Source organism: Callospermophilus lateralis, chromosome 6 (assembly GCF_048772815.1).
Source record: "Callospermophilus lateralis isolate mCalLat2 chromosome 6, mCalLat2.hap1, whole genome shotgun sequence".
Taxonomy (NCBI): Eukaryota; Metazoa; Chordata; class Mammalia; order Rodentia; family Sciuridae; genus Callospermophilus; species Callospermophilus lateralis.
The window spans coordinates 90563199-90586651 of NC_135310.1; the positions used below are offsets into that span (position 1 = coordinate 90563199).

General features: G+C 37.4%; 1 protein-coding gene across 1 annotated transcript in view; it reads left to right on the forward strand.

The window, feature by feature from the left end:
* Col9a1 (collagen type IX alpha 1 chain) overlaps nucleotides 1–22911 on the forward strand; it is an 83107-nt gene extending 60196 nt beyond the window's left edge. The window contains exons 33-38 of the mRNA XM_076860050.2: nucleotides 527–559; nucleotides 3848–3994; nucleotides 4172–4226; nucleotides 6018–6206; nucleotides 13577–13654; nucleotides 22727–22911. Coding sequence (XP_076716165.2) covers nucleotides 527–559; nucleotides 3848–3994; nucleotides 4172–4226; nucleotides 6018–6206; nucleotides 13577–13654; nucleotides 22727–22911 — 687 coding nt within the window. The remainder of the gene's footprint in view (nucleotides 1–526; nucleotides 560–3847; nucleotides 3995–4171; nucleotides 4227–6017; nucleotides 6207–13576; nucleotides 13655–22726) is intronic.
* The last annotated feature ends 542 nt before the right edge of the window (nucleotides 22912–23453 follow it).

Consider the following 23453-nt stretch of genomic DNA (forward strand, 5'->3'; position numbering starts at 1 on the left):
AGATGAACTGGTGTGCTAACATTTGAGCTGAATTTATATCTAGAATTAATTATGGGAGATTTTCATATTTTTTAAGCCTAAAAGCTTTCCTATTTTGTTTGTAGTCTTCTGGGGATAAATTTAAAAATTTTGTTTGAATTACAAAAATGCAGTTTTAATAGACATGTTTAAATGCCTGTTTTGTTTTAAAACTGAATGTTATTCTCTTCGGACCTACACATTTCAATTTTTGATGCCTAGCATTTTAGATCTGGATAGAACCTTGGAGAACTCTGATTCAACACTGTTATTTAACAGATCATTTAACCAAAGGCTGGGAGGTTTCCTAGCTCACACAGGGTCACAGAGTTAAATAGCATAACTGGGCCTGGAATACAAATTTTGGAGTTAATATTTTTCTGCAGCACCAGGGTTAATCTGTTCATGGTTTTCTATACTTCAGCAGTACAATAGACTTTTTAATGTTTTTAGGAAACTATCATATGTGAATATATTGTTCTAATATAATTTTGTTTTATTGATTTAGGGAGATATAGGATTACCAGGCCCAAAGGGATCTGTAAGTATAACAAATAACAATGTTATACAAAATTAAAAAAATCAATAAACCTATAAAAATGTAATGCTCTGCTTTATAAAATCATTCTATAAAATTCAATTCTTAAAGGACTTACCTTCAAGAAAATAAATGTCTAAATTCATTCTTTAGATAATGGATTAATCCAATCAAAAAATTCAGTTATGTAAATGGATCTACCTTTTTAACTAGCCACTCTAAAGAATTTTTTTTTTCATATTATAAATGTCTCAATGAATGTTACATGGTAATACTGTAATTTCCTCCCCAAATGGGTCATTTTTAAATAACTGACTTGTACTTTGTGGTGACAAGAGTATAATTGAATTTCATTGGTAGTTACACGACTGCAAAACATTTCAGTAATTTTCTTAATCTCCTGCGTGTTCTAGTTGAGGAAGTAATATAGAGGCATAACACATAAGATAATATAATAGGAAAATATTAAAACTAGAAAATGATCTTTTGTTAAATCTTGCCATTTTACAGAAACTAATGTCCTCAGAGATTAGATGTGTTTAGAATTATAGATCTAATTAGTAGAAACCTGAGGTGATTTGCTAATTTAAGAGGAATACACATTTAATGCAATTAGAAGCTTAAAAAATATAAGGAAAAAATATGAAGCTCAGATTTCAATCTCAAATGCCACTACCACCTAGTAGCTTCTAGTTAACTTGCAAGTCCGTCCTATTTCTGAAATATTCCCTACTCTTCTGTGTCTATCCAACCAATTATCCTCATGGCAGCCAATATAATCTAAATAAAAAAGGTAAAACCCACCATGTAACCCTCTTTTGCTGAAAATCCTTCAAGTATAACATTTCATAGAACAAAATCATTGTTTAGCATGGTATATGAAGCCTTTGATGAAGTGTTCTTTGCTTCTCTAATCTCCTCTTGTACATTTTGGAATTTCATCCCTTTGCAGTTCTTTTTTTACAGGCCATGTCATGTCATGTCATGCTGTTTAGTACTTTCTCTATTTTCCTAGTCTGGAACACACTCCTCCTTCCTTAGAATTGTTACCTCCTACTTAGGCAACTTAATTCTCACAGGAAAGACCCACCCAGCCTTGGGCTCCATGCACACTACTGAAATGGATCTTACCACATTATATTAACTACCTGTCTCTAAACACCAAGTGTCAAGTGACATTTTATGACAAGAATTTTTGAAAGGAATGGTTTAGGACTGAACAAAATGTAAAGTGTAAATCTTGATAGAATACAGTAATAGAAATCCTATGTCACTATAGATATTTTCAATAATGTTCAATGGAAAGAATTAAAGTTATAAAAGAAAAAAAAGCCAATCACAATGTAGTGATCAATATAAGTTAATTGTATTCTAATTTGGTACACTGTTAGTAATTAATATAATTAATTCATCAGTTCTTCTCTACCCCTCCCTACTTACATCTGACACTGCCCAGGATGAAATTGAACCATAGTGTCCCAGAAATCAGGGGAAATTCTCTTCACTGAATTCAGCATATTTGAACTTGTTAAGTATGATATGTCTTTACCCTAATTTCTACTTCATTGTACTGCTCCTCAACTGAGGAATTATTCCCCAAAGCTCCAGGGCCCTTATGATGTCTTGGTCATATTAACCTTTAAAACTTCCTGTCTCTTATTCTAGCAGTATTTCAACCATTGCCAGCAAAAGAGTACTCTCTGATTTCATCTCTTTATTTTCTGACAGTTCTTTAGTTCATTTCTGAGCTCATTTTGGCTTCTCCTTGGATTGTTTTAGAAGTCGTTATAGTTTTGCACTTGAGCACCTGACAATTCTGCAGACCTCCATAGTATATATTTAGCTTTGCTCATTGACACTGTCTTTCAGGAAGTCTTTTAAGTCATAATTTCTTTATAGAAGCAATCTTGGCAAGTTGGCTTAGATGAATATCAATTATTTTTTGCATGAAGTTGGAAAAATCACACTTGCCAAGCTTTATTTGGATGCCTAGTGAAAGCATTGCTTCATCACCTTCTTCACTTGGTTTAAAATATTTGAATATTTGAAAGAGATAGCTCTTCTTAGATAAATGCTGCATATGAAAAAAAGGCAGGTTGAAGTTGCTTACATACTTTCACATCCTGAGCACTAGCGTTCCCTTGCTGACTACTGCTCTATTATCTTCTCATTTTTATTTCCTACAACAGTATGTTATAGCAACTTTGCCACAAATTCCACCAGAAGAATGGACAATTTTTTGTTTCATACATACACACACACACACACACACACACACACACACACACGATTAATTAAGTCTTTTTAAAAAGCAGTTAATGTAGATGAGGATTCTTTTAAATGCTTTTAGTGATCTGCTCTCAGGAAAAAAGCCAAAGTTATATATGTTTTTGTTGTGAATAAATAAGGGGTTTATTTTTAAATTTTTTAATATTTAGAATTTAATTTTTCTTAGGAAAAACTGTGAACTTGCACTTGCTTTTTAAAGATAATATTTATTTTTTTTTTAGATATATTTGGACACAAAACCTTTATTTTACTTATTTATTTTTATGTGGTGCTGAGGATGGAACCCAGGGCCTCACACATGCTGGGTGAGCACTCTACTGATGAGCCACCACCCCAGCCCTGCACTTGCTTTTTTGGCCCCGTATTTTAATACACATTTTAAGTGTATTGACTTAGTTCATGTTAGTATTTTGTAATTTCTGAATATACCTAGTATCTTCAGATTAGCCAAAAAAAGTTTAAAGGCTGAATAATATATATTCTTGAAAATATCTTTATGTTTTGCTACATTGCTGACACCCAAGTAGCATATCTTATAGGAACTCAGTGGGGTTTCTGGTGGCCAGATAATGCTAACAGACCTTATGACAAACTAATTTGCAGGGCCTGGGCAGGTGTGTGGAACACATGCTTAGTATGTGCAAGACCTTAGGGTCCATCACCAGCTCCAAAACAAAATAATAAAATCCCAAACACAGCTAATTTGCTCTTAGGAAGTGGCTTGAGGTATGAAGGTCTTTAAAATATATTATTCCAGTGAAGATTTTGGAATAATAATAGTAAACAATATGGATTTTTAATTAAGTTTACTTGAATTGAGGTTCTCAGAGACTGATGAGTTGGTGGTGGTATTATGGGTATGCATCTTGTGGTAACTTCTTACAGGGGACCTCTTAGGAGATAGAATGTAGGAAGCCCCAAATTTCATGTAAGTGTTTATATTAGTAGCAGACACAGTCCTTGTGTCTAGCCCTGGTTTTATAGTGTACTGTTTTATTGCAGATGGGTAACCCTGGGGAGCCAGGATTGAGAGGACCTGAAGGAAGTCGGGGGCTTCCTGGAGCAGAAGGACCAAGAGGACCTCCTGGACCCCGGGGTGTGCAGGGAGAACAGGGTGCCACTGGCCTGCCTGGGATCCAGGGCCCTCCGGTGAGTGTCCCTGTGGAAGCTCCATCCCATAGCATTGGGGCTAGACTAGATCTTAGCTCCTTAGCAGTAAGTAAATATAGCCACCTGGGTTCCTGGCTGAGTCTGTCAGTTTACAATTTAACAATGTTCTCTTTATGGTTCTGTGGATAAACTGCCTTTTTTTCTTTCCTGTCCCAGGGTAGAGCACCGACAGATCAGCACATTAAGCAAGTTTGCATGAGAGTCATTCAAGGTAAATAAATCACAATGGTTAAACTTTTTCCATCATAGACTCTTGCTTCTTAAGACTTTATTCTTATAGGTGTGCAAGGGTAAATAACTGTGGCTTTTTGTGTGCTTTAAAGGTGGGACGTTTTGAGTAATCTTAATGCCAGTTTCTTTTTATTCAGTTGTTGCTATCTACACAACTTATATCCTCACAATAATTACTTTTGTGTTAGCCCGCTTTCTTTTCCTTTTTTCTCTTCTTTTTCTCCTTCTCCCTCCCCCTTCCAGGGCATAAAGATAATTTATAAGAAAGTACACACACACACACACACACACACACACACAGAGAGACAACTTTCCTTTGAATAGGAATTCTCAGGTGTTTCTCCTTAAGATCCTATCACTTAGTGTGTATCTAGAATTGCCTTAGGAACTCTCTAAATAATTTGAGAACTAAATACCAGGCTCTATGCTTATAAGGAACCTAAGAATATTATTTCTACTTGTGTAAAATATATGTAAAAAAAGCAATGACTAGCATTTTTCCAAAATGACAGTATATTATAACATTTGTTTATCTTTATCTGCATTCACCTTTGGCTATGGCAATGGCTGTTCCAGAGCTGGCCTACTTATCAAACCATACAGGAAATGAAGACGCACAAAGATACCTTGTAACTGAGGGGATCCTGTAACATTGGAGCCTTCTAACAAAATTATGTTATTCAGATGTAACCACCTCTTTGCTGAAGAAATTCTTTTTTAAAAATTTTTTTTGTATGCTCATTAGATAGTTTAATGTGTCTAATAGACTTGTAGAGTTTTCCAGAATCAAATGGAAAGAAATGAACACTTCTATATTTGAAAACAACATAGGTCTCTTCATTGCAGACATTTTATCTTGAAAGTCTGTTTCAGTTTTGAGCATTATATGTCAAGAAAATTATGGTTTTGTGCTTACTTGAATAAAGCAAATTTAGAATATTCACATTTAAAGAATTTTAAAATGCAGGCTAGAAAATTGGTTCCAATTCATATTCTCCTTAGAATCCTAAAGCTTTAAGAAATATTACAGTCGCATATTTCCTTTAGAGCATTTTAAGGGGGAGATTTTCTTGTATTCCATGGATTTAGTGGGTGATTCTGAATCTATTTAATGGTTCCTGAGAAAGGCCACACAGTTATTAATTTTTAAGACAGACTGTGACCATTCCCAAGAAACAGGTTATATTTTAATGATTGTTGTCTATTCCAAGCATGAAGAAAAAAATGGAGGGGAAGAATTTATAAGAAGCTATGAATCCTCCTGATATTTCAGGTTATGTAATATCTTCAAACCAAAAAAGCCTTTTAGTTTTTGACACTAGGTCCCAAATGGTCTGAATACTAATTTTGGACAGTGCCCTTGGCTTTTAAAAAGCTTTTGGACAACACTTCCACCCGTGCTAAGAAACCCATTGTTCTTCCTATCCTGGGTTTTCAGATACCCAGCTAGGATTCAAGTGACTCACTCATCCTTGTAGAACAATGCTGGTCCCAAAGCCCTGCACTTCAAGCTCTTGCCCTTGTCTCAAAACAGGAGGACGAAAACTATCAGGAGAGCTGAATACAACAGCACCAGTGACGCTTAAAAAATACAGCAGCACCAGTGACACTTCCTGGCAGACAGTCCATGGAAATAGTCTCCCAACTATATTCATTTCCTACCCCCAGTTTTGAAGTTTTGGAAAAACAAGGCACTTGGAATACCTCTCTCTTCAATTGAGTCACTTTCATATTTCTGACTTTTCTGGGTTATTCTGTTTATTATTTTTAGAGCATTTTGCTGAGATGGCTGCTAGTCTCAAGCGTCCAGACTCTGGTGCCTCTGGTCTCCCTGGGAGGCCTGGTCCTCCTGGCCCCCCTGGTCCCCCTGGAGAGAATGGTTTCCCTGGTCAGATGGGAATTCGTGGCCTCCCTGGCATTAAAGGTCCCCCTGGTGCTCTTGGTTTGAGGGGACCTAAAGGTAAGCGGTTTTGCCCAGGTAGAACCTGGGAACACACATTGCCTTTTTTTCAGCTGTACCGTGTATATCCAAGCTCAAGGAAGTCCTGCTTTGCTAATATCTGGTGAGATAAGATGTATATTATTCTCTTTTACAGTGGTGATGTGATGATAAAGATTTGAAAACTCTTATTTTCTTTTGATGCTGCTGTACCACAACAGTAGACTAAATACTACAATTAAGCTCCCCTGACTTTTAGTTCTGATTTTGCTCAATTATACTCTGCTTCAATCACAGTTAGTTCAAAACAAACCTTACAGGATCAGGTAAGGGATCATTCAAAAACAAAAAAAAAAAATTTTGAGACTCTTAAAGTCATGGTAGAGCTCTTCTAAAATGGCAACCATCTTACAATGTATGTATCTGTTACTTAAACTAACAACATTTGCTAGCAGAACATAAGCAAAATTACATCATGAATTGGAACTCTCTCTTCAGAAGTGGCATTGGATATTTACTTTTGATTTTCCCTCTGAATCAAACTATAATCTTTAATATATTTGTTTCTTCCCTTTTATTTAAAACAAAACAAAAAAATCCTTGCATCCAATATTTTGCAGAAAAACCACAGGTTGTGAGTGTGTAAGATATTCTGCAAGACTGGCAGAAGGACTGGTTGCTTCAGATGGCATTTGTTAGTTGAGGTGATGAGTTAGTGACAGCTCACTGGGGAACTTTAGAAAAACGTGACATCAGAGACAAGAGAGGCACTTTCTTTTCTTTTCTTTTTTTTTCTTTTTTAATTTTAATACTGTGGTACTCCAATTAGGGCTAAATAGTATGGTGTGAGTGGTCAGAGGGCAAGAAAGCTGCCTTTTTGGATCTGTAAATGAATTGCTGATGCAGTTGGCTAACTACATCCTCAGCTGGAACAATTTATTTAATTACTTTTTTTGGCATGTGCAGAGCTGCATGTTTAAAAATGAGCTCTAATTGGGGCCTCTTGTAAGACTGGCACAATTTTAAAGCTTTCAGAGGTTGTACAAATCACAGAGCTGAGGGTAGAGCCCATTTTAAAGAGAATTGGGCATTTTCTCTAACAGGATCACATACCTCTTTATCTTTGTCCTGCTTTTAGCTACTAGTTCAGCAACCCATGTCTTGGTGATTTCTATGGATAGTCCCTGTACACTCTGTAGACCTTTTCTAGGAAACTCTATTCCTTGGGTTGGTTGGACCTATCGTACCATCTCCCATGGATAATGGATAATAACAACCTTCACTGAGTCTCTTTGTTTTTATTTATTTGGTTTATTTTTATTAATGTAGATTTGTTTGTTTGTTTGTTTTTCTGAGATGGGGTCTTGCTGTGTGTTCAGGCTGGTCACAAACTTACAGGCTCAAGTGATTCTCCTGCCTCAGCCTCCCATGTAGCTGGGACTACAAGCATGTGCTACCACTCCTGGCTCTCCTGAGTCTCTTTAAGAGTAAAGGTTCTGAGAGATACCTGGAGCATCAGCATCACTCGGGGCTTTGTTAGGATCATCACTTCTTTGCACCACCCCAGACCCACTGGATCAGAAATTCTGGGGGTGGAGCCTAGCATTCGGCTTAACAAACCCTCAGATGATTCTGATCTGGCTAAGCACATTGGTGTGGAGCAGTCAATCACCCATTTTCCTAGTGAAAGGGGTCACCTTGACAGGTCTATAGAAATCGCAGCCAGTTTTCTTGGGCTAAAAGTAATTCTCCACTTTTGGAGTAGAGCTTACTTGGAGCTAGTAACAGAACTTTCCTTAAGGAAATGAAAATGTCCATGTCACTTGCTATGCTAGGAGAATCTGTCAAAAGCTGCCTCTCTCAGCCTTGACTGCACTTTGGAATCACCAGAGGAACTGTAAAAACTACTCATGCCTAGGTCCTATTTCTAGAGATTCTGATTTAATTGGTCTGGGTATTGGGACTTTAAAATATTCTCAGGTGATTTTAATGTGCAGCCAGGGCTGAGAACAACTGAAAACACAGGCGAATTGTGTGGGAAGCTTTTTGGGAAGGTCTCAGCCATGTTGAATTGTGACTAGGCTGGGCTGGTTTGACTAGCAAAAGAGCCTCATTTGAAAGGAAGCAGAGTATATTTCTATATTTGGAACCTGGAAAATATCTCTAGCACTAAATTAATTCATCAGGTACAACAGGATCCTGCAAGGTAATTCCCTCTAATTTTTTTTAGTATTCTTTATAATCTGAAGATACAATTCTTTTCTTTTCTCTAAAGGACCTTTTCTTCCTACATCCTCCATGGCTTTCTTATCACTGGATTCATTTAAAGCAATACCTTCATTTAGTTTTACTTTGAAATTTGGGGTGGAGGCAAGGAGAGGCAGTCATATACATCTATGTATACACACACACATACACACATATATATTAATCAACACTGTTATACATTTGGAAATATACAATCTAGGTAACTGGACTTAACCTTTTAAACCTTTTTTGTCCCATTACATACATGAAAATATAGAAAACATATAGTGTTCTTTTTTTTTTTTACTACCCAAAGATTTGCAGCATAAATTTCCCCCAAGAAAAAAATATTCCACCATTTTTGAAAAAGTAAAAATTTTAGTCAATTAGAGATATATTTTATTATTGCTTGTTGCCTTTTTTCCCTCCTGATTAGTAAAGAAGAGATGGTAAGATTCTTGCTCTATCATATAGTCACTTTGAGTCTTTTCCTAGAGAAATTGTTACATACATAAGAAACTAGTCTTATTATGAATGCTTTTATAACAATTCAGGCTATGTATTAGTCTCTGTTTACCTCTCCAAAACTATCCTGGAAAACAGTGGGATGTTTTCAATAGGGGTTTAGAGAAATATGTCTCAAATCATTGTCAAAGTTTGGATCATATATGTAATTTTCCTTTGTTACACAACCATATAGGACCAAGGTCCATATACATTGTATATGTGCACTCAAGCCCGACATGAGTCATCAAACTGGCATTATGTTCACTTTGCTTGGTATTAGTCCTTCATGTAATAAATATTATTTTTAAACATTCGCAGTTTGGGTTCATTTTAAGTCCCTTTGAGTAAGTCTGATTATTTTTAGATATTTTAGTGTGACGCAAACAGATGTGTCAATGTGGAAATGAAGGTTGGAGAAAACACACATGTCATAACTGTGACTAATACCCCTTTTTTTAGTATTGATCTGCTCACAGGGAGATAGAGCATCAGTTATAGCTTGCCAGTAAATGAAAGAAATAGCAATGAGAATTTTTCACTCTGTTCATGATAAGCTGTTTTTTCTTTCTTTAACTGTATTTTCCTTCATACCTGTTCTAAAACTTTTTTTTTCAAAGCTCCTTAATGTGACTGAATAGGCTAATAAGGGTGGACCTTTAGTTCTCTGAGCCAGTTTTTTTTTTTTTTTTTTGGTGGGGGGAGGGGGAGCCTGTAGAGTGGACGAAGAGCTGTCCCACCTGCCCCTTGACTTGAGTGTCCTGTCCTACAGTGACACAGAGGGAAACACGGATTTGCCACGGTCACTGCCTAGAGCCCCGGGGTCTGGCAGGCGTGGAACAGATAGCAGTTTACACAATTGTTAACATGCACTGAATTTCCCAGAAATATAGCTGCCACAAGTTGAGGGAAGGTTGCTCCTTATTTATTTATTTTTATTATTATTGGTTGTTCAAAACATTACAGAGCTCTTGACATATCATATTTCATACATTAGATTCAAGTGGGTTATGAACTCCCATTTTTACCCCAAATACAGATTGCAGAGTCACATCGGTTACACATCCACCTTTTTACATAATGTCCTATTAGTGACTGGGGATATAGCTCAGTTGGTAGAGTGCTTGCCTCCCATGCACAAAGCCCTGGGTTCAATCCCCAGCACCACAAAAAAATAAACAAACAACATGAGCCAGTTTCTGTATGTCTCAGAGGAGAATATAACCAGAAGCAGATGAACCCTGCTGATAGCACCACCCAGGTGCAGGAGTTGCTGTGGAGCAGCAGTTGACAGGGTGCTCCTAGAGCTCAGCTTTCCTTTGTTTTTCTCCATGAGGGATAACTCAAAGGCAGCCCTGCAGGGCAGCAGTCTCATTCCTTCCAAGCAGCATTTTGAAGTTGGTGTGGCTTCGTGCTAGGATGTATAAATAAGTTTAACTTTACTATCTCTGTGAAAGCTACATTTTAATTTCTAATCTTCAGAAAATATGGCACATTTGGATATTCTTTTCTCATCACCAACCTCCAGAGTTACAGTGATATGGCAATTTAAATTGCTAAGTTAACAAGAATGCTTATGCTGTTCGTTTTTAAGATGCTACTGACGATAGCGGGGTGCAAGTAGCTCACCTAAATAGGAGTTCAACCAGAGTTCTGTATCTTTACCTGGTATTTATACAAGCTTAAATTATTGTAAAAATGTACTTTTCATTGTAAAAAAAATTTACATGGGACATCATCGACAAAAATCAAATTATGGTGACTATTTAAACATTAATAAGTTTTTTGGCTATTTGACTAACGTGCAGATGATTGTATAGATATTTTTCCTACTTGTGCACTTGACTTTGTCTTTTAAATTATATCTAACCTGACTCAATATTGAACTGGGTTGGGCTGATAGAACGTTTGGAAAAGATGATGTACAAAATTTGGAGCAAAGTGGAGTTGTGTCTTTTAATAGTGTAGTATAATGTACTACTATACTAATGTGATAATAAAATAATGTTTTTTTACTGGGAACAGTAGAATCATTTAACTAAAGTATTAAGTAATTTCATTAATGAGGCCAAGTTACGGGCTTTGGTCTCTGCAGGAACCTGGATAATTTATGTAACTTTATTCTGTTGGCTGCTGAATCCCAAGTTTAATCAACTGTCTTGTAAATATCTTGCAAGTACCCATGGTTGGTTGCAATCCAAAATATATTCCCTATAAAAAATGAGTCAGTGGTGAAGACATTTGTGACAGCATATTTTAAAATTTTAAAGTTCATTAATTTATTTTTGGTAAGATTAAATTTACTTTGTTCAAAAATTTAAAATGTATGAAAGGTGGTGAAGAACTTCTTTCCCACCCCTGTCTCCCATCTGCCTAGCTTCCTTTACCCGTCCCGCTATGTAATCATTATTATTAGTTTCTTTGAAATTCTTATAAGCAATGTTATATAAGGTTATATGACTATGTGTTTTCCCCTCCATCACTTTAAAAACAGAATAATATTGTCCTTTAGCAAGTAATCTGGACCTTGCCTTTTTCACTAATGATATGTCCTGGAGATCATTCCAAAGAGCTTCCTGATTCTTCTTCACAGTTGCATAATATTCCATTCTGTGGACATATCGTATATTTAACCTTCTAATGGACATTTAGATTGTTTCTTATCTTTTGCTATTACAGCAAGGTTGCAGTGAGCAACAGTGTACATGTTTCCTTTTTGTACACTATATAGCATATACTCTATCTCTAATTCTTTCACTAACTGTATTTCCAGGATTAATTTTTATGAGGAGAATTTCTGGTTAAAATGGAACTTTTATTTGTAATTTCGATAGTTAACATCAGATTGCCTTCTGAGGAGACAGCACCCATTTATACTTTCATCAGCAATGTGCAATACTGTATTTTTCTATAGATGTGCTAAGTGCTAAATATATGTTTAACTTTGGAACTTTTGTTGGTTTTTTTTTGTTAAAAATGGCATCTTTGTTTTGTTTTTAAAATTTGCATTTATTTTGTTTTGAGACAAATTCAGAGACTTTTTCCATACATCTAAGAACCATTTTTTTTGTCTTTTTAGTGACCAGCCTACTCATGTATTTTGTCCCCCCCCACCACCCTGCTTTAGTACCAGGGATTGAACCCTGGGGTGCTTAATCAGTGAGCCACAACCCTCCCCCCCCCCCGCTTTTTTTTATTCTGGGACAGGGTGTCTAAGTTGCTGAGGGTCTCTTTGAGTTGCTGAGGCTGGCTTTGAACTTGTGATCCTCCTGCCTTAGCCTCCTGAGCCACTGGAATTACAGGTGTGCACCACCACACCTTGTGCTCATTTTAAAAATTGTGTTATTGACCTTTTTGTATAGATTTTAGGAACTCTTCACATTTTGAGTTATAATAGGAAGGCCAACTCAAATTTGAAGTTATAAAATAATTCTTCCTTTATTCTTCTGGTTTTTAAATATTTGATCCCTTTGTAATTTAGCCTGGAGTATGGTGTGAGATAGAGAGGCATAGATGTAACTTTTTTTTTTTTCCAGTTGATCAACCACTTTTTCTAACACCAATTATTGAATTGAATTGTTCAGCTCTTCCCCAGATTAAGATGCCACCTTTATTATAAAGCAAATTCCCTTATGTGTTTGGCTCTGCTTTTGAACTTTCTATTCTGCCTCACTGATCTGTTTATTTCTGGATCAGTACCACCCCATTTCCATTGGTTTAATATTTGACAGGATTAATTCCCCTTATGTTGCTTTTCTTTGTGGGTCTGTGGCTAATCTGGCTTATGTGCATTTTTTCTACACAGGCTTTAGAATCACCTTCTCTGTCTAAAAACATGCATTTGTATTTTTATTGGGATTCTGAAAAAATTCACCTCAGGGTGGACAGGCAATGCTTTGCCATGATGGCACTCCATTTAAGAACACTTTGTAGGTCTTTCTGTGTCCTTCAGTAACGATCAGTATTTTTGATTGTTGGACTTTCATATTTCTGATTAAATGTATTTCTAGCTATTTAATATTTTAATTGCTTTTATAAATGGTATCCTTTAATACCATGTCTTGTTATTTTTAGGTGTGAAAATTATTGATTTCCATATATCAATTTTAGTCCCTTCCAATTTACTAAATTCCTTTACTGCTTGTAGTAGTTTTGAGTTGATTTTCCAGAACTTAAAATATATACTTATATCCCCTTAAAATTAGGAATGATTATAACTCTTCAAATGAAGTGATATATACTAGTGATAAGTGAGCATCTTTGCTGTTCTGATTGCAGTGGAGCTGTTGCCTATGTTTCCCACAAAGCATTGTGCTAGCTTTTGGGCGGAGATGGGTATATTTTATCAAGTTAAGGAAGTAGTCACTGATGCTTAATTTATTGAATGTTTTACCAAGAATGTATGATAGATTTTGTGAAATATTATTTTGGTATCTAATGATAGGATCCTTTGTTATTTCCCTCTTTAGATCTGTTAATAGGACAAACTTGCTTTTTACCTTGCTCTGAATACTACAACCTAGTTTATTGTAACTTCATGACATTTCGTCTTCTGAATTTTTGCCTTGCTTGAAGTTTAAAATATAGAAGTTTATTTTTATGAAAACATAGAAAAATAACATTTCTTTAATGAAATGCAGGTGACTTGGGAGAAAAAGGGGAGCGTGGCCCTCCAGGAAGAGGTCCCAAAGGTTTGCCTGGAGCTACAGGTCTGCCAGGTAAGTGAGTTGTGTGGCAAGTGTGCACTCTGAATTGAATTACATTTTAAAAGAATTGCTACTTGACCACCTAAGCATATCAAGTGATTATGATGGCTGGCATAGATTTTTCAAAATCAGCTTTAATGAACAGTTAAATGATTTGTAAGTTATGTCTTTATTCTTTGTGAGAAAATAGATGGCAAGGCTTTGAAGTATTAATTTCTTAAATAGATGCTTCAAAAAAAATAGTGTCAAGGTCCAGCCATGATCCATTTGTTATAAAAATCTGAATAAATAAATTCATACCTAGCTGGAGCTCATGTGATAGTTTTTAAAATAATCATTATTTTATGTGTATATGTGTGGCTAGGAATCAAACTCAGGACCTGGAATGTGCTAGGCAAGTTTTCTACCACTGAGCTGTGCCCTTAGCCCTTATTTTTAAATCTATAAAGCTAGAGCAGTTATTTCAAAATTTTATTTATTCATGTTTTATAGAAAATAACTGAAATTTTATTTTAAAAGCTCCCCTTTCAAACATCCAGACCTCCAAAAATCCATACATCCCCCCTTGCTTTCCCTAAAAAGAAGCCCAAGCATTCCTACCCATCACCACAAAGAGCCACACACAAGGCACATGTCACAGCTGCGGGGACTGAGGCCACAGAGCAGCCTCTGTGTGAGGAGTTTGATCTCTGACTGAACATTCTGTATTCTCTTTATACACTGACTGCTCTGTGCCAGGGTCCCGGCTGGAACACACTCATTCACTGAGAAATGACTTGCACACCCAACCATAGGAGCAGCACAGCAGGGCTGAAAGCCAGTTCAGTTCAAGAGGAGGATGGATGTGCAGGCTCCAGGCAGCTCTCTCGGGCAGGCTGAGGCAATGGCTGAGGGAGGCTCCCACACCCCACCTGCCTGATGCTCTAGGGGTGAGAGGGGTTGCACAGGAAAGAAAAAAAGTGAGGTAGTGCTTGCTTCCATAATGGATTTAGAAAACTAGGTTTAAGGAAATTTAGGAAAAAAAAATCACTATTTTGTAATTCTGCCAGAGGCTTACATATTTAATCATGGCTATAACTGTAGCCAAAAAAAAAAAAAAAAATCATTGCTTTCTAATTATCTATTTCATTGCTCCTGGGGATTGCTTTCATATTAATTTTTTTAAAAAATATGAATACATTTGGAGATAGCTCAAACACTGCCCTTCTAAAACTATGACTCATGGGCCTGTCAAGATATATTCACAAATCAATATATTTTGTGATTGGAAGAGGAAGTTTTGCTGATTGGGCAAGGAAAGAAAATCTGGAGATAAATAAAATCAAGGAAAAATTTTAATATGGGATAAAGTCTGGATTCATTGATTAATGTTTAGAAGGGAAAACAAGGAAATAGCATCTACTAAAAGTGCTTTTCTCCTTTACCAGTGATAGTGATGGGAGGGTTTAAAGCTGGTTAAATATCATTATCACAACTTCCTTAATGATCCACGTCTTTACAGGATCCTCTAATGATTTCTCCTCCCATTTTTGTTAATGAATCACTTCATAGTTCTTAAACAAATGACTTTCACTAGTAAGATTTTCCTTTATTGAAAATATATTATGATCTCTAGTGATTCTTATTTTCTAAAAATGTGTTGGCAAACCACATTTTAACTTTAAAAGTGGAAGATTAGGAACGCCAGCTCTGCATGTGCCCTACCTCAGACTGCCACCAGGGGGGAGAAAACCACCCACCCGTGGAGGAGGGGCAGCGTCTGACTGACCTGGTGAAGGGGATGCTTCTTAGCCATTGCTCAGTCAGAAAGGGGCTTTGCTGATTTGCTTCCTGGCACATCAAACAATCCACATGCTGGTCAATGTGGGGGGTTAGGACAAGCACATCATTTTTCACCTTCCCTGGCCCTCATCTTCCTTGTGAAAAAAAAAAAAAATTGTAGTCACTGGTCTTATATTTAAAGCTTAAATCCCATGTGTTAAAACACTTTGTGAATTCCCTTTTCCAAGACTCCTAAGACCTGCCCTATCCCTATCCTTCCTTTGCCAATCCTTGTCCCTCCCTCTGGGATACCACTTCCAAATCCTCCACGCCCTTTGATTTTTACCTGCCCCTCACTCTTCTCTCACTGATCACCTTTCACTGTCTTCCATCTTTCTGATGTTGAAGTGCACTCTTCCTGCTTTCCTTCTTCCTGTGTCTCAACTATCTATCTTTTCTTTTTTTGTTGTGTGTGTGTTGCAGCGGGGGTGGGGGTGGTGGTGTTACATTTTAGTTGAAAGGATATCTGACATTATTTTAGTGAAAAATTTGAGTTCCAGATTATTTCACAAACAGGCTCACTTTCAAAAGCACAGTTCCCGGAGAGGAAGAGTCTGCTTCTAGAATGTTTCAGGTTAGCACTCAGGCACAAAAAGGTGGATATTTGTCACTCTTGCAGATAACAGTTGCGTCTTTTGCTTTTAGCTCACTCAGACACTTTTGTCTACTCCTAATATGCTCAGGTAACCATTCCTCAAACAGGTTCTGACAAGAGCTTTTTGGGTCCTTCTCCCCTAAAACTGATGCTCTCAAAGTGGAATGTGTGGTGGGGACTCCACAGTTCAGATGTCAATGAGTTCAATTCTTGACACTATCACATGCTAATTTTATGGACTTGGGCAAGTTACTTAGTTTCTCTGTGCCTCAGTTTTTCCATTTGCAAAGTAGTACTAATGATGACATCTCTCTGATGATTGTATGATTCTGAGAATTAAAGAAAAGAAATCAATGCAAAGTACATAGGATGTTTTCTGGATATAATAAGTACTAAGGGATGTTGGTTATTAGTACTGTTTTTAATTTAATTTATACACATTTTGCTTTATGGAGTAGACAAAGGATTGCTAAGGGCAAAGCTGGGCCTTAGGTAAGCCCTTGCAGCTTTTCTGCTCCTGCTTTTGATTAAGAGTAATATGTTATTCTCCTCTCAGTCAGTACCACCCTTGAGGCCCTAGACCTTTCTTCCACAAAAATCTACTTCAGCTCCAAATCAATAAAACAAAGTACTGGTTTGCAGCAAATCATTTTATTGGTTAATTGTCCACTGAGAGGCTGTACCATTTTTTATTTCCCAGTAGAACTTAGAATGTGATTAGAAATGTAATTTGAGGTCTCTCACAAGTATAATGGTGACAGCTTTTTAGAACCCAGAGGAAACTTCTATAGGTCTCTGCAGGAACTTGTCTTGAATCTTCTAGACAGGTACACATTCAATGTGAAAGAATGAGCCCTTCTTTGTTGTCTCTAATTTGAATTTGGGGCTCAAATCCTCTTGGATTGAGAAAAAAAATCATTTGATCATGATTTTTTTTTGCTAACATTTGAAGAAAATGTAACACCTTCATTATCTATAGGTTATTAGAAGTCCTTTATTCTTTGCACACAGTGTGTCAGTTTGTTCACCTTGGCTTTGCAAGGCTATTTTGCCTGTTATGGACCAGAGGTTGTTACTGTAACAATTACATCTACTCTCATTTTTGCTGCAGTGCTTTGTTGTTTAAAAATTGCCCATACACCCTCTGGTTTGTTTTTCACAAGCTGAAGTACTCAGGGCAAGTATCTAAGAGGGTGGCTCTGGAGCCAGCTCACTAGGGCGTCTGCTCTGCTCTTCCACTTACTTCTGGTGACTACCCCTTAATGCTTCAGTTTTATTCTCTGCAGAACAGGAGTCACAGGCACAATCCTCACAGACCTATTTAGGAGGACACACAGATGTGACAAAACATGGAAAGCCCTTAGAACAGTGCCTGGCATAAAGCATACTCTGCAAATGTAGCTGTTACCCCATTGTTGTCACTCCTTTGATACTTGAGGAAATACAGACTGAGCAAAATGATGGGCTGACTATCCAACAACACGATTAGCTTGTCTTTGCCACCCTGGCTACGTGACTTTTGCATGTTCCTAACACTTAGTGTCTTGCTTCCTATTCCCTCCTCTCAAATCAGCAATCCCTGGGCCTTTAGTCCCCCACCCTTCAGTTTCTTGCTAGATGATGGTTAACGTTAATGCTTGGTTGTGTTGCTCAATAAGAGACACTCTCTATGCCTGCTACCACTGAACTTGCCTCCTTTCTTGGCACTCTGAGGATTTTAAGAAAAATAATTAATAATAGACCCTGATTTCTTTGTGAGTTCAAACTCACTAGAGAAAGGAATAAATTAAATGATGAATCTCATATATATGCATACCAAGAATTGAATTACCAGGTAATTGTGAGCTGTTTTTCTCATCTTGGAAAAGCAGATTAAATGTGGCCTTGTGCTGGATCCACTAGTCTACAAGGCTTTTTATTTATTTTATTTAGTTATTTTATGAAAAATCTGCAGCTAGGTAAGCATTGCTTGTGAATGTTTAATTAAACAACAATTAAACAACAACAACAACAACAACAACAAACAAACCTCAGTTTAATCTTTGATTTTGCAGCGACCATTCATCCTATTTCTGCTGATTTCCTCAATCATTTTATGATTGTGGGTTTGGGGTTTTTCTGTAAACCAATTTCCATCAATTCTGTAAACATACTGCTTTGTCAAACACCAGAAAAGCAAACTCAGTGTAAGAAATGGAACATTTTAGCACATACAGCAAGTTTACATAATCAGTATATTAACCATGAGATACCCTACTTAATGCTGAAAATTGTTTGAAGATTTTTTTTTTTTTTGCCTGCACATACAGTCCTTCTCATTCCCTAGCTTGTATTGCTTACCAGGGTGCCTCTTTCAGACTCTTCCAAGCTTCCAGGCTGATTGGCCTCCATCAGTGTAACATGGCTGCCCTCTAGTGTTCAAACATAGTATAACACATACATCCAATTTTTTAAAATCATGAAATGTTTGGCAATGGCATTTTTATAGGTCCTTGAGATTTCAGAATCACAGGCAGTTAGCGTGGCTAACACCTATGAGGCAGACAAAGCAAAAAGGGAGCACTTCCAATCCATGCTTTCTCTTCTTAAGAGATGCAAAGTACCCTACGCATATTCTTTAATACAGCTGCTGAACTGAACATTTATGCCAGTCTGTGAACAGCTTCACTTCTTGAATGACTTGGACTGTGACATGGTGTCACCCCAAATGAGGCACCCCCCAAGAAGTTTAGAGCATCCTTGAGAGTAAATGCCTTAGGTCAGGACTCACTAGAAACTGACAACCTGTTATATGTTAAGTCTGTCTTTTTTCCTCTGGCATATCTACAGGGTAAAACCTCATTAAAATATCTTGAGTTTCTAATAGTGGTGGTCTCTAAGAATCAGTCCTGACTCTTGGTTGTTGTGTCTATATTTCCTAGTCAACCTAGACCCAATGAATTCAACAACAACAACAACAACAACACACACACACACACAACAGTTAGCTAATCAATAAATAGAGTTTTATAGAGTAGTATTAAGGGCCCTTTTTCTAATTCCAGCTCTTTCTAGGTATGTTACTTTGGACAGTTTATAACCTTCTTAATTCAGTTTACACATGTAGAAAATGAGATCAGTGATGAGTGCATGGCATGTGAGAAAGGGGCTTGTTATAAAGTGGTGATGATGACATCATCCAAAGCTCCAAAGGGTAAACTGCTGCATTTCCAAAGGCAGAATCAGAGAGATAGGATGAACAGGACTTTGGTATAAACCCAGCAAGTTAAAAACCTTTTCTTGGGTAAAGTAAATGTGAAAAATGTGAAAATCTAGAAAAGGTTTCTTTTTTTTTTCTTTCCCTTTTTTTTTTTTTTGATCCTGGGGATTGAATGCAGGGGTGCATAACCCCTGAGCCACATACCCAGTCCTTTTTATTTTTTGTTTTGAGACGTGGTCACATTAACTTGCTTAGAGCCTCACCAGTTGCAGGCTGGCTTCAAACTTGCAATCCTCCTGCCTCAGCCTCCCAAGTCACTGAGATTACAGGTGGATGTCACTGTGCCTGGCTTCCTTTTGCTTTTTAATGTTTGAAGGGAATTTATTCTTATATATTCAGTTTAAGGTATTAGGTATGGGGCTTGCTTTACAAATAGTAAATAAAATTTTGGATTAGTTGGAAACATTTAAAAATCGAGAGCTATTTATTTCAAAACCTAGCTTCCTGGCTTTTCTTGAAAATCATCAAAGTTCTAGCAACACTGGCTCTCATTCACAATGGCAGCTGTCAGCTGGATCAGAGAGCTGTTGCCAGCATTCACTCCCTACTTCACCAAGCGCCTCATTCTCCCACCTGTGTCCCCAGTACTGATGTGGACTATTAGTAGCCAATTTTTATTACTCTTGTACTATAAGTTTTCTCCTAATAAAGATAGTTGGGGATTTCTTAATCAACACTAATTTCTTTATGACATTAGATATGAGCAAACTTTTTCTATAAAGAAATGCTTTTTGGCTTTGAGTGCCAGGCTGCTCTGTTGTAATAACTCAACTCAACGCTTACAATTCAAAAGCAGCCACAGACGGGCTCAGTGGTGGAGTGCTTGCATAGCATATGTGGGTTCACTGGGTTCAATCCTCAGCATCACATAAATCAGTAAATAAAGGTACATCTACAATTAAAACAATATATATTTTTAAAAAGTAGCCACAGATAATATGTAAATAAGTGACCAAGGCTGTTTAAAGAAATAAGATTTGGCCCATGGCCTGAAATTCGTCTACCTGGACGTATATTGTTTGCCTAGTCCTTGTGTTCAATTGGTTTTCAGTCTCTTCTTTGGGGGAGGTCATTTTCTACTCCTAATCTTGATTTGATTTGTTAAGGCAGAGGTGGTATGTCTCAATGGGGACATTCCTACTGATAAAGTACATAAAAGCCACCTTTTATATGTAGTTTTATCTGGCCAATCTTTTCAACCTTAAAAAAATAGAACTTAACCTTTAATTACGTCAAGTGTCAGGGGGTCTGAACAGGCTCTGCTAAAGGCACCATTGCAACCGCCTTATTGATTGAAGCTGTGGTTTAGGGAGTAGATTTTTCCCATTAGGGGAAAACATACTGTCATCTGCTCCATCACAGTTTAATACAGTGGGATTAAAGCGTATGGGATAAATGAGGGGAAATAACTTACACCTCTGCTTAACTGCAGTCTTGAGATGCATAAATTCAGAGATACTTATTCTTTCTTAAAACTTTTTAATGTTTTTGCCCTATGCCTTTCCTTTGTGTAGATCTGTGAGCACATGAGGAATAATGTGACATGTACAATAGATACATACATCAAGACCCTTTAATAAGACTGGGCTATCATAATAAGTCCAACAAAAGACTTATGTAATAAGACCATTAAAATAGAAACAAGAATGAAAACCAGCCAGGTGGAGTGGTGCATGCCTGTAATCCCAGTGGCTCTGGAGGCTGAGGCCAGAAGATCAAGAGTTTGAAGCCAGACTCAGCGACGGCAAGGTGCTAAGCAACTCAGTGAGACCCTGTCTCCAAATAAAATACAAAATAGGGCTGAGGATGTGGCTCAGTGGTTGAGTGCTCCTGAGATCAATCTCCCCACCCCCAAAGAAAGTGAAAACCACTGAGAAAGAAGGAAAGTAACAAAACCTAAGCAAATATGCAATTGAACATGTAGATTTGTCCTTCAGGTTTTTGGCAGAATGGCCAATAAAAAAGCTGAGATGCAATGAGAATCTCTATAATACTGTATTATCAGGGCACATGCAGTTCATTTTACCCCAATTCTTTATCACTGCCTTTGCAGTAACAGAATGAAAGCACCTTTGGTACAATGGGAGAAATATTCAACAGAAATTTCTCCTTGTTATGGGATGCCATGGCCCTGGGAGTGAGGCCCATTAGGTGAAACATACCACTTTTGAATGTGACAAAAGGAAGAAATGTCCATAGAGAACTTGCTGTGTTCATGTTGGGGTAGGCAGATGAGAAAAGTATCATGGATTTCTGTAGGGTGCCTGGCACAATCTTTTAAAAGATATTAATCATAATCATTATAGCAGTCCCCCTTTAACAGATGCTTTGAGTCACGGAATTAAATTATAAAGAAGGTGCTTTTCCAACTTAGAGGGAAGAACAGGGAGGTTAGTGACTTGTTCATGGCCTATTAAGTGACAGAGCTAGAATTTAAAATCATTTGTCTCCAAAAGCCTGTGTTTTTAACCGTTGAGCTCTGCTTCTCCCTGGCTGGATTCTGATCACCTGTGAGGAATGAGGGACACTGTTACTGTAGCTCTCTTCAAGGGAAGTAGAATGTGACCCTCAAGGAGGCCTGGCCTGTTGTGATTTTAAATAGGAACCACATTGAAAAGGTAAAAAAGGATCAGGCAATATTGATTTTAATAATACTGACTTAAGTCACTGACTTAAGATGGTTGTACTTAGGATTTATTCGACGTAATGATGGTGTGAAAGTCATACACATTCAGTAGAAATTTCAGAGTTTGAATTTTGAAATTTTCTGGGCTAGTGATATGTAGTTTAATTCTTTCTCCTGATGCTGGGGAAGGTCAGGGAGAAGCAGCTTGCAGCCAGCCATGTGATGAGGAGGGAAAGCAACTGGTACTTCATGGTGTACTACGTTGCTAAGCTCTGATGCTTGGTAGGTTAGGTGCATTTTCAACATAAGACTTTCAATAGAAGCCCATTGTAAATTGAGGATTAGCTGTATAGTCTATTTAATTCACAGGGTGCAGAATATTTAATTATATGATAAATAAAAATTATTAATTAAATATTTTACAATTTTTTTTCATACAAAGTTTTAAAATCCAAGTGTGTTTTGTTCCTGCAGTTCATCTCAGTTTGGCCACATTTCAGTGCTCTATAGACACATACGCCTAGAGGATACTATGTTGGACAGGGCAGTTCTGCTGATAGAAGTGTGGGTTACATGTGTTGAGGTCTCTTTCTTTTTTTAATTTCTATGAAACCAAAGTTGGAGTCTAGTAAAGTGATTTCTTCATCATCCATCATCCATAATTTCCTAAACCCATTTATGAACCCTTTACATGTGTACCATTGGGCTGTGTCTAGTGCCTTCTTCCAGTTTGTAGCCACGAGGATTCTCCTGTTCACATGTGCAATCTTTTGTGTGTTTCAGGTGACCCAGGCCCTTCCAGCTATGGGAGAAACGGCCGGGATGGTGAGCGAGGGCCTCCAGGAGTGGCAGGAATTCCTGGTGTGCCTGGCCCCCCCGGCCCTCCTGGTCCTCCTGGTTTCTGTGAGCCAGCCTCCTGCACCCTGCAGGCTGGTCAGCGGGCATTTAGCAAAGGGCCCGATCAGTAAAAGGTTTAGTGCCACTTGACTGTCTGTGTAAGTCTGGTAAAGGATCTTGGAGGAGAAATAACACCCAGAACTTGGGATAAGAAGATAATGTATTACTTTCAACAAGATGGCAGAAGTCCTGATTGTCAATCAGATTTAGAACAATGGTGCTATTCAATAAGTTGTTTTTTCTTTCCCTTGGAGGGAAGATAGGAGAGTCATCAGTAAAAGATGAAAAAAAAATTAAATTTAAATTCTATTTAAATAAATTTGCACTCCTCCTCCCAGGATCTTGACCTGTAGTGTGATATACGCATGTGCAGATATATTGTGGGCCACTGTGCCAATAAACAAAAACAACTGTTTGGTTTACCTCAGTTGCATTAGTTATTTCATTTTTTAACTTAGATGTTCCCAGACTTTTGATTCAGCTGTATAATGGATTACTAGACTAGTTATGAAGAAACCCCACTACACTCAATAGAACTGGTGCTTAAAAATCCCCATCAATGTGCTACCTTGAGAGTGGCAAGAAAGGGCTGTCACAGGAAATGATTTTCTTA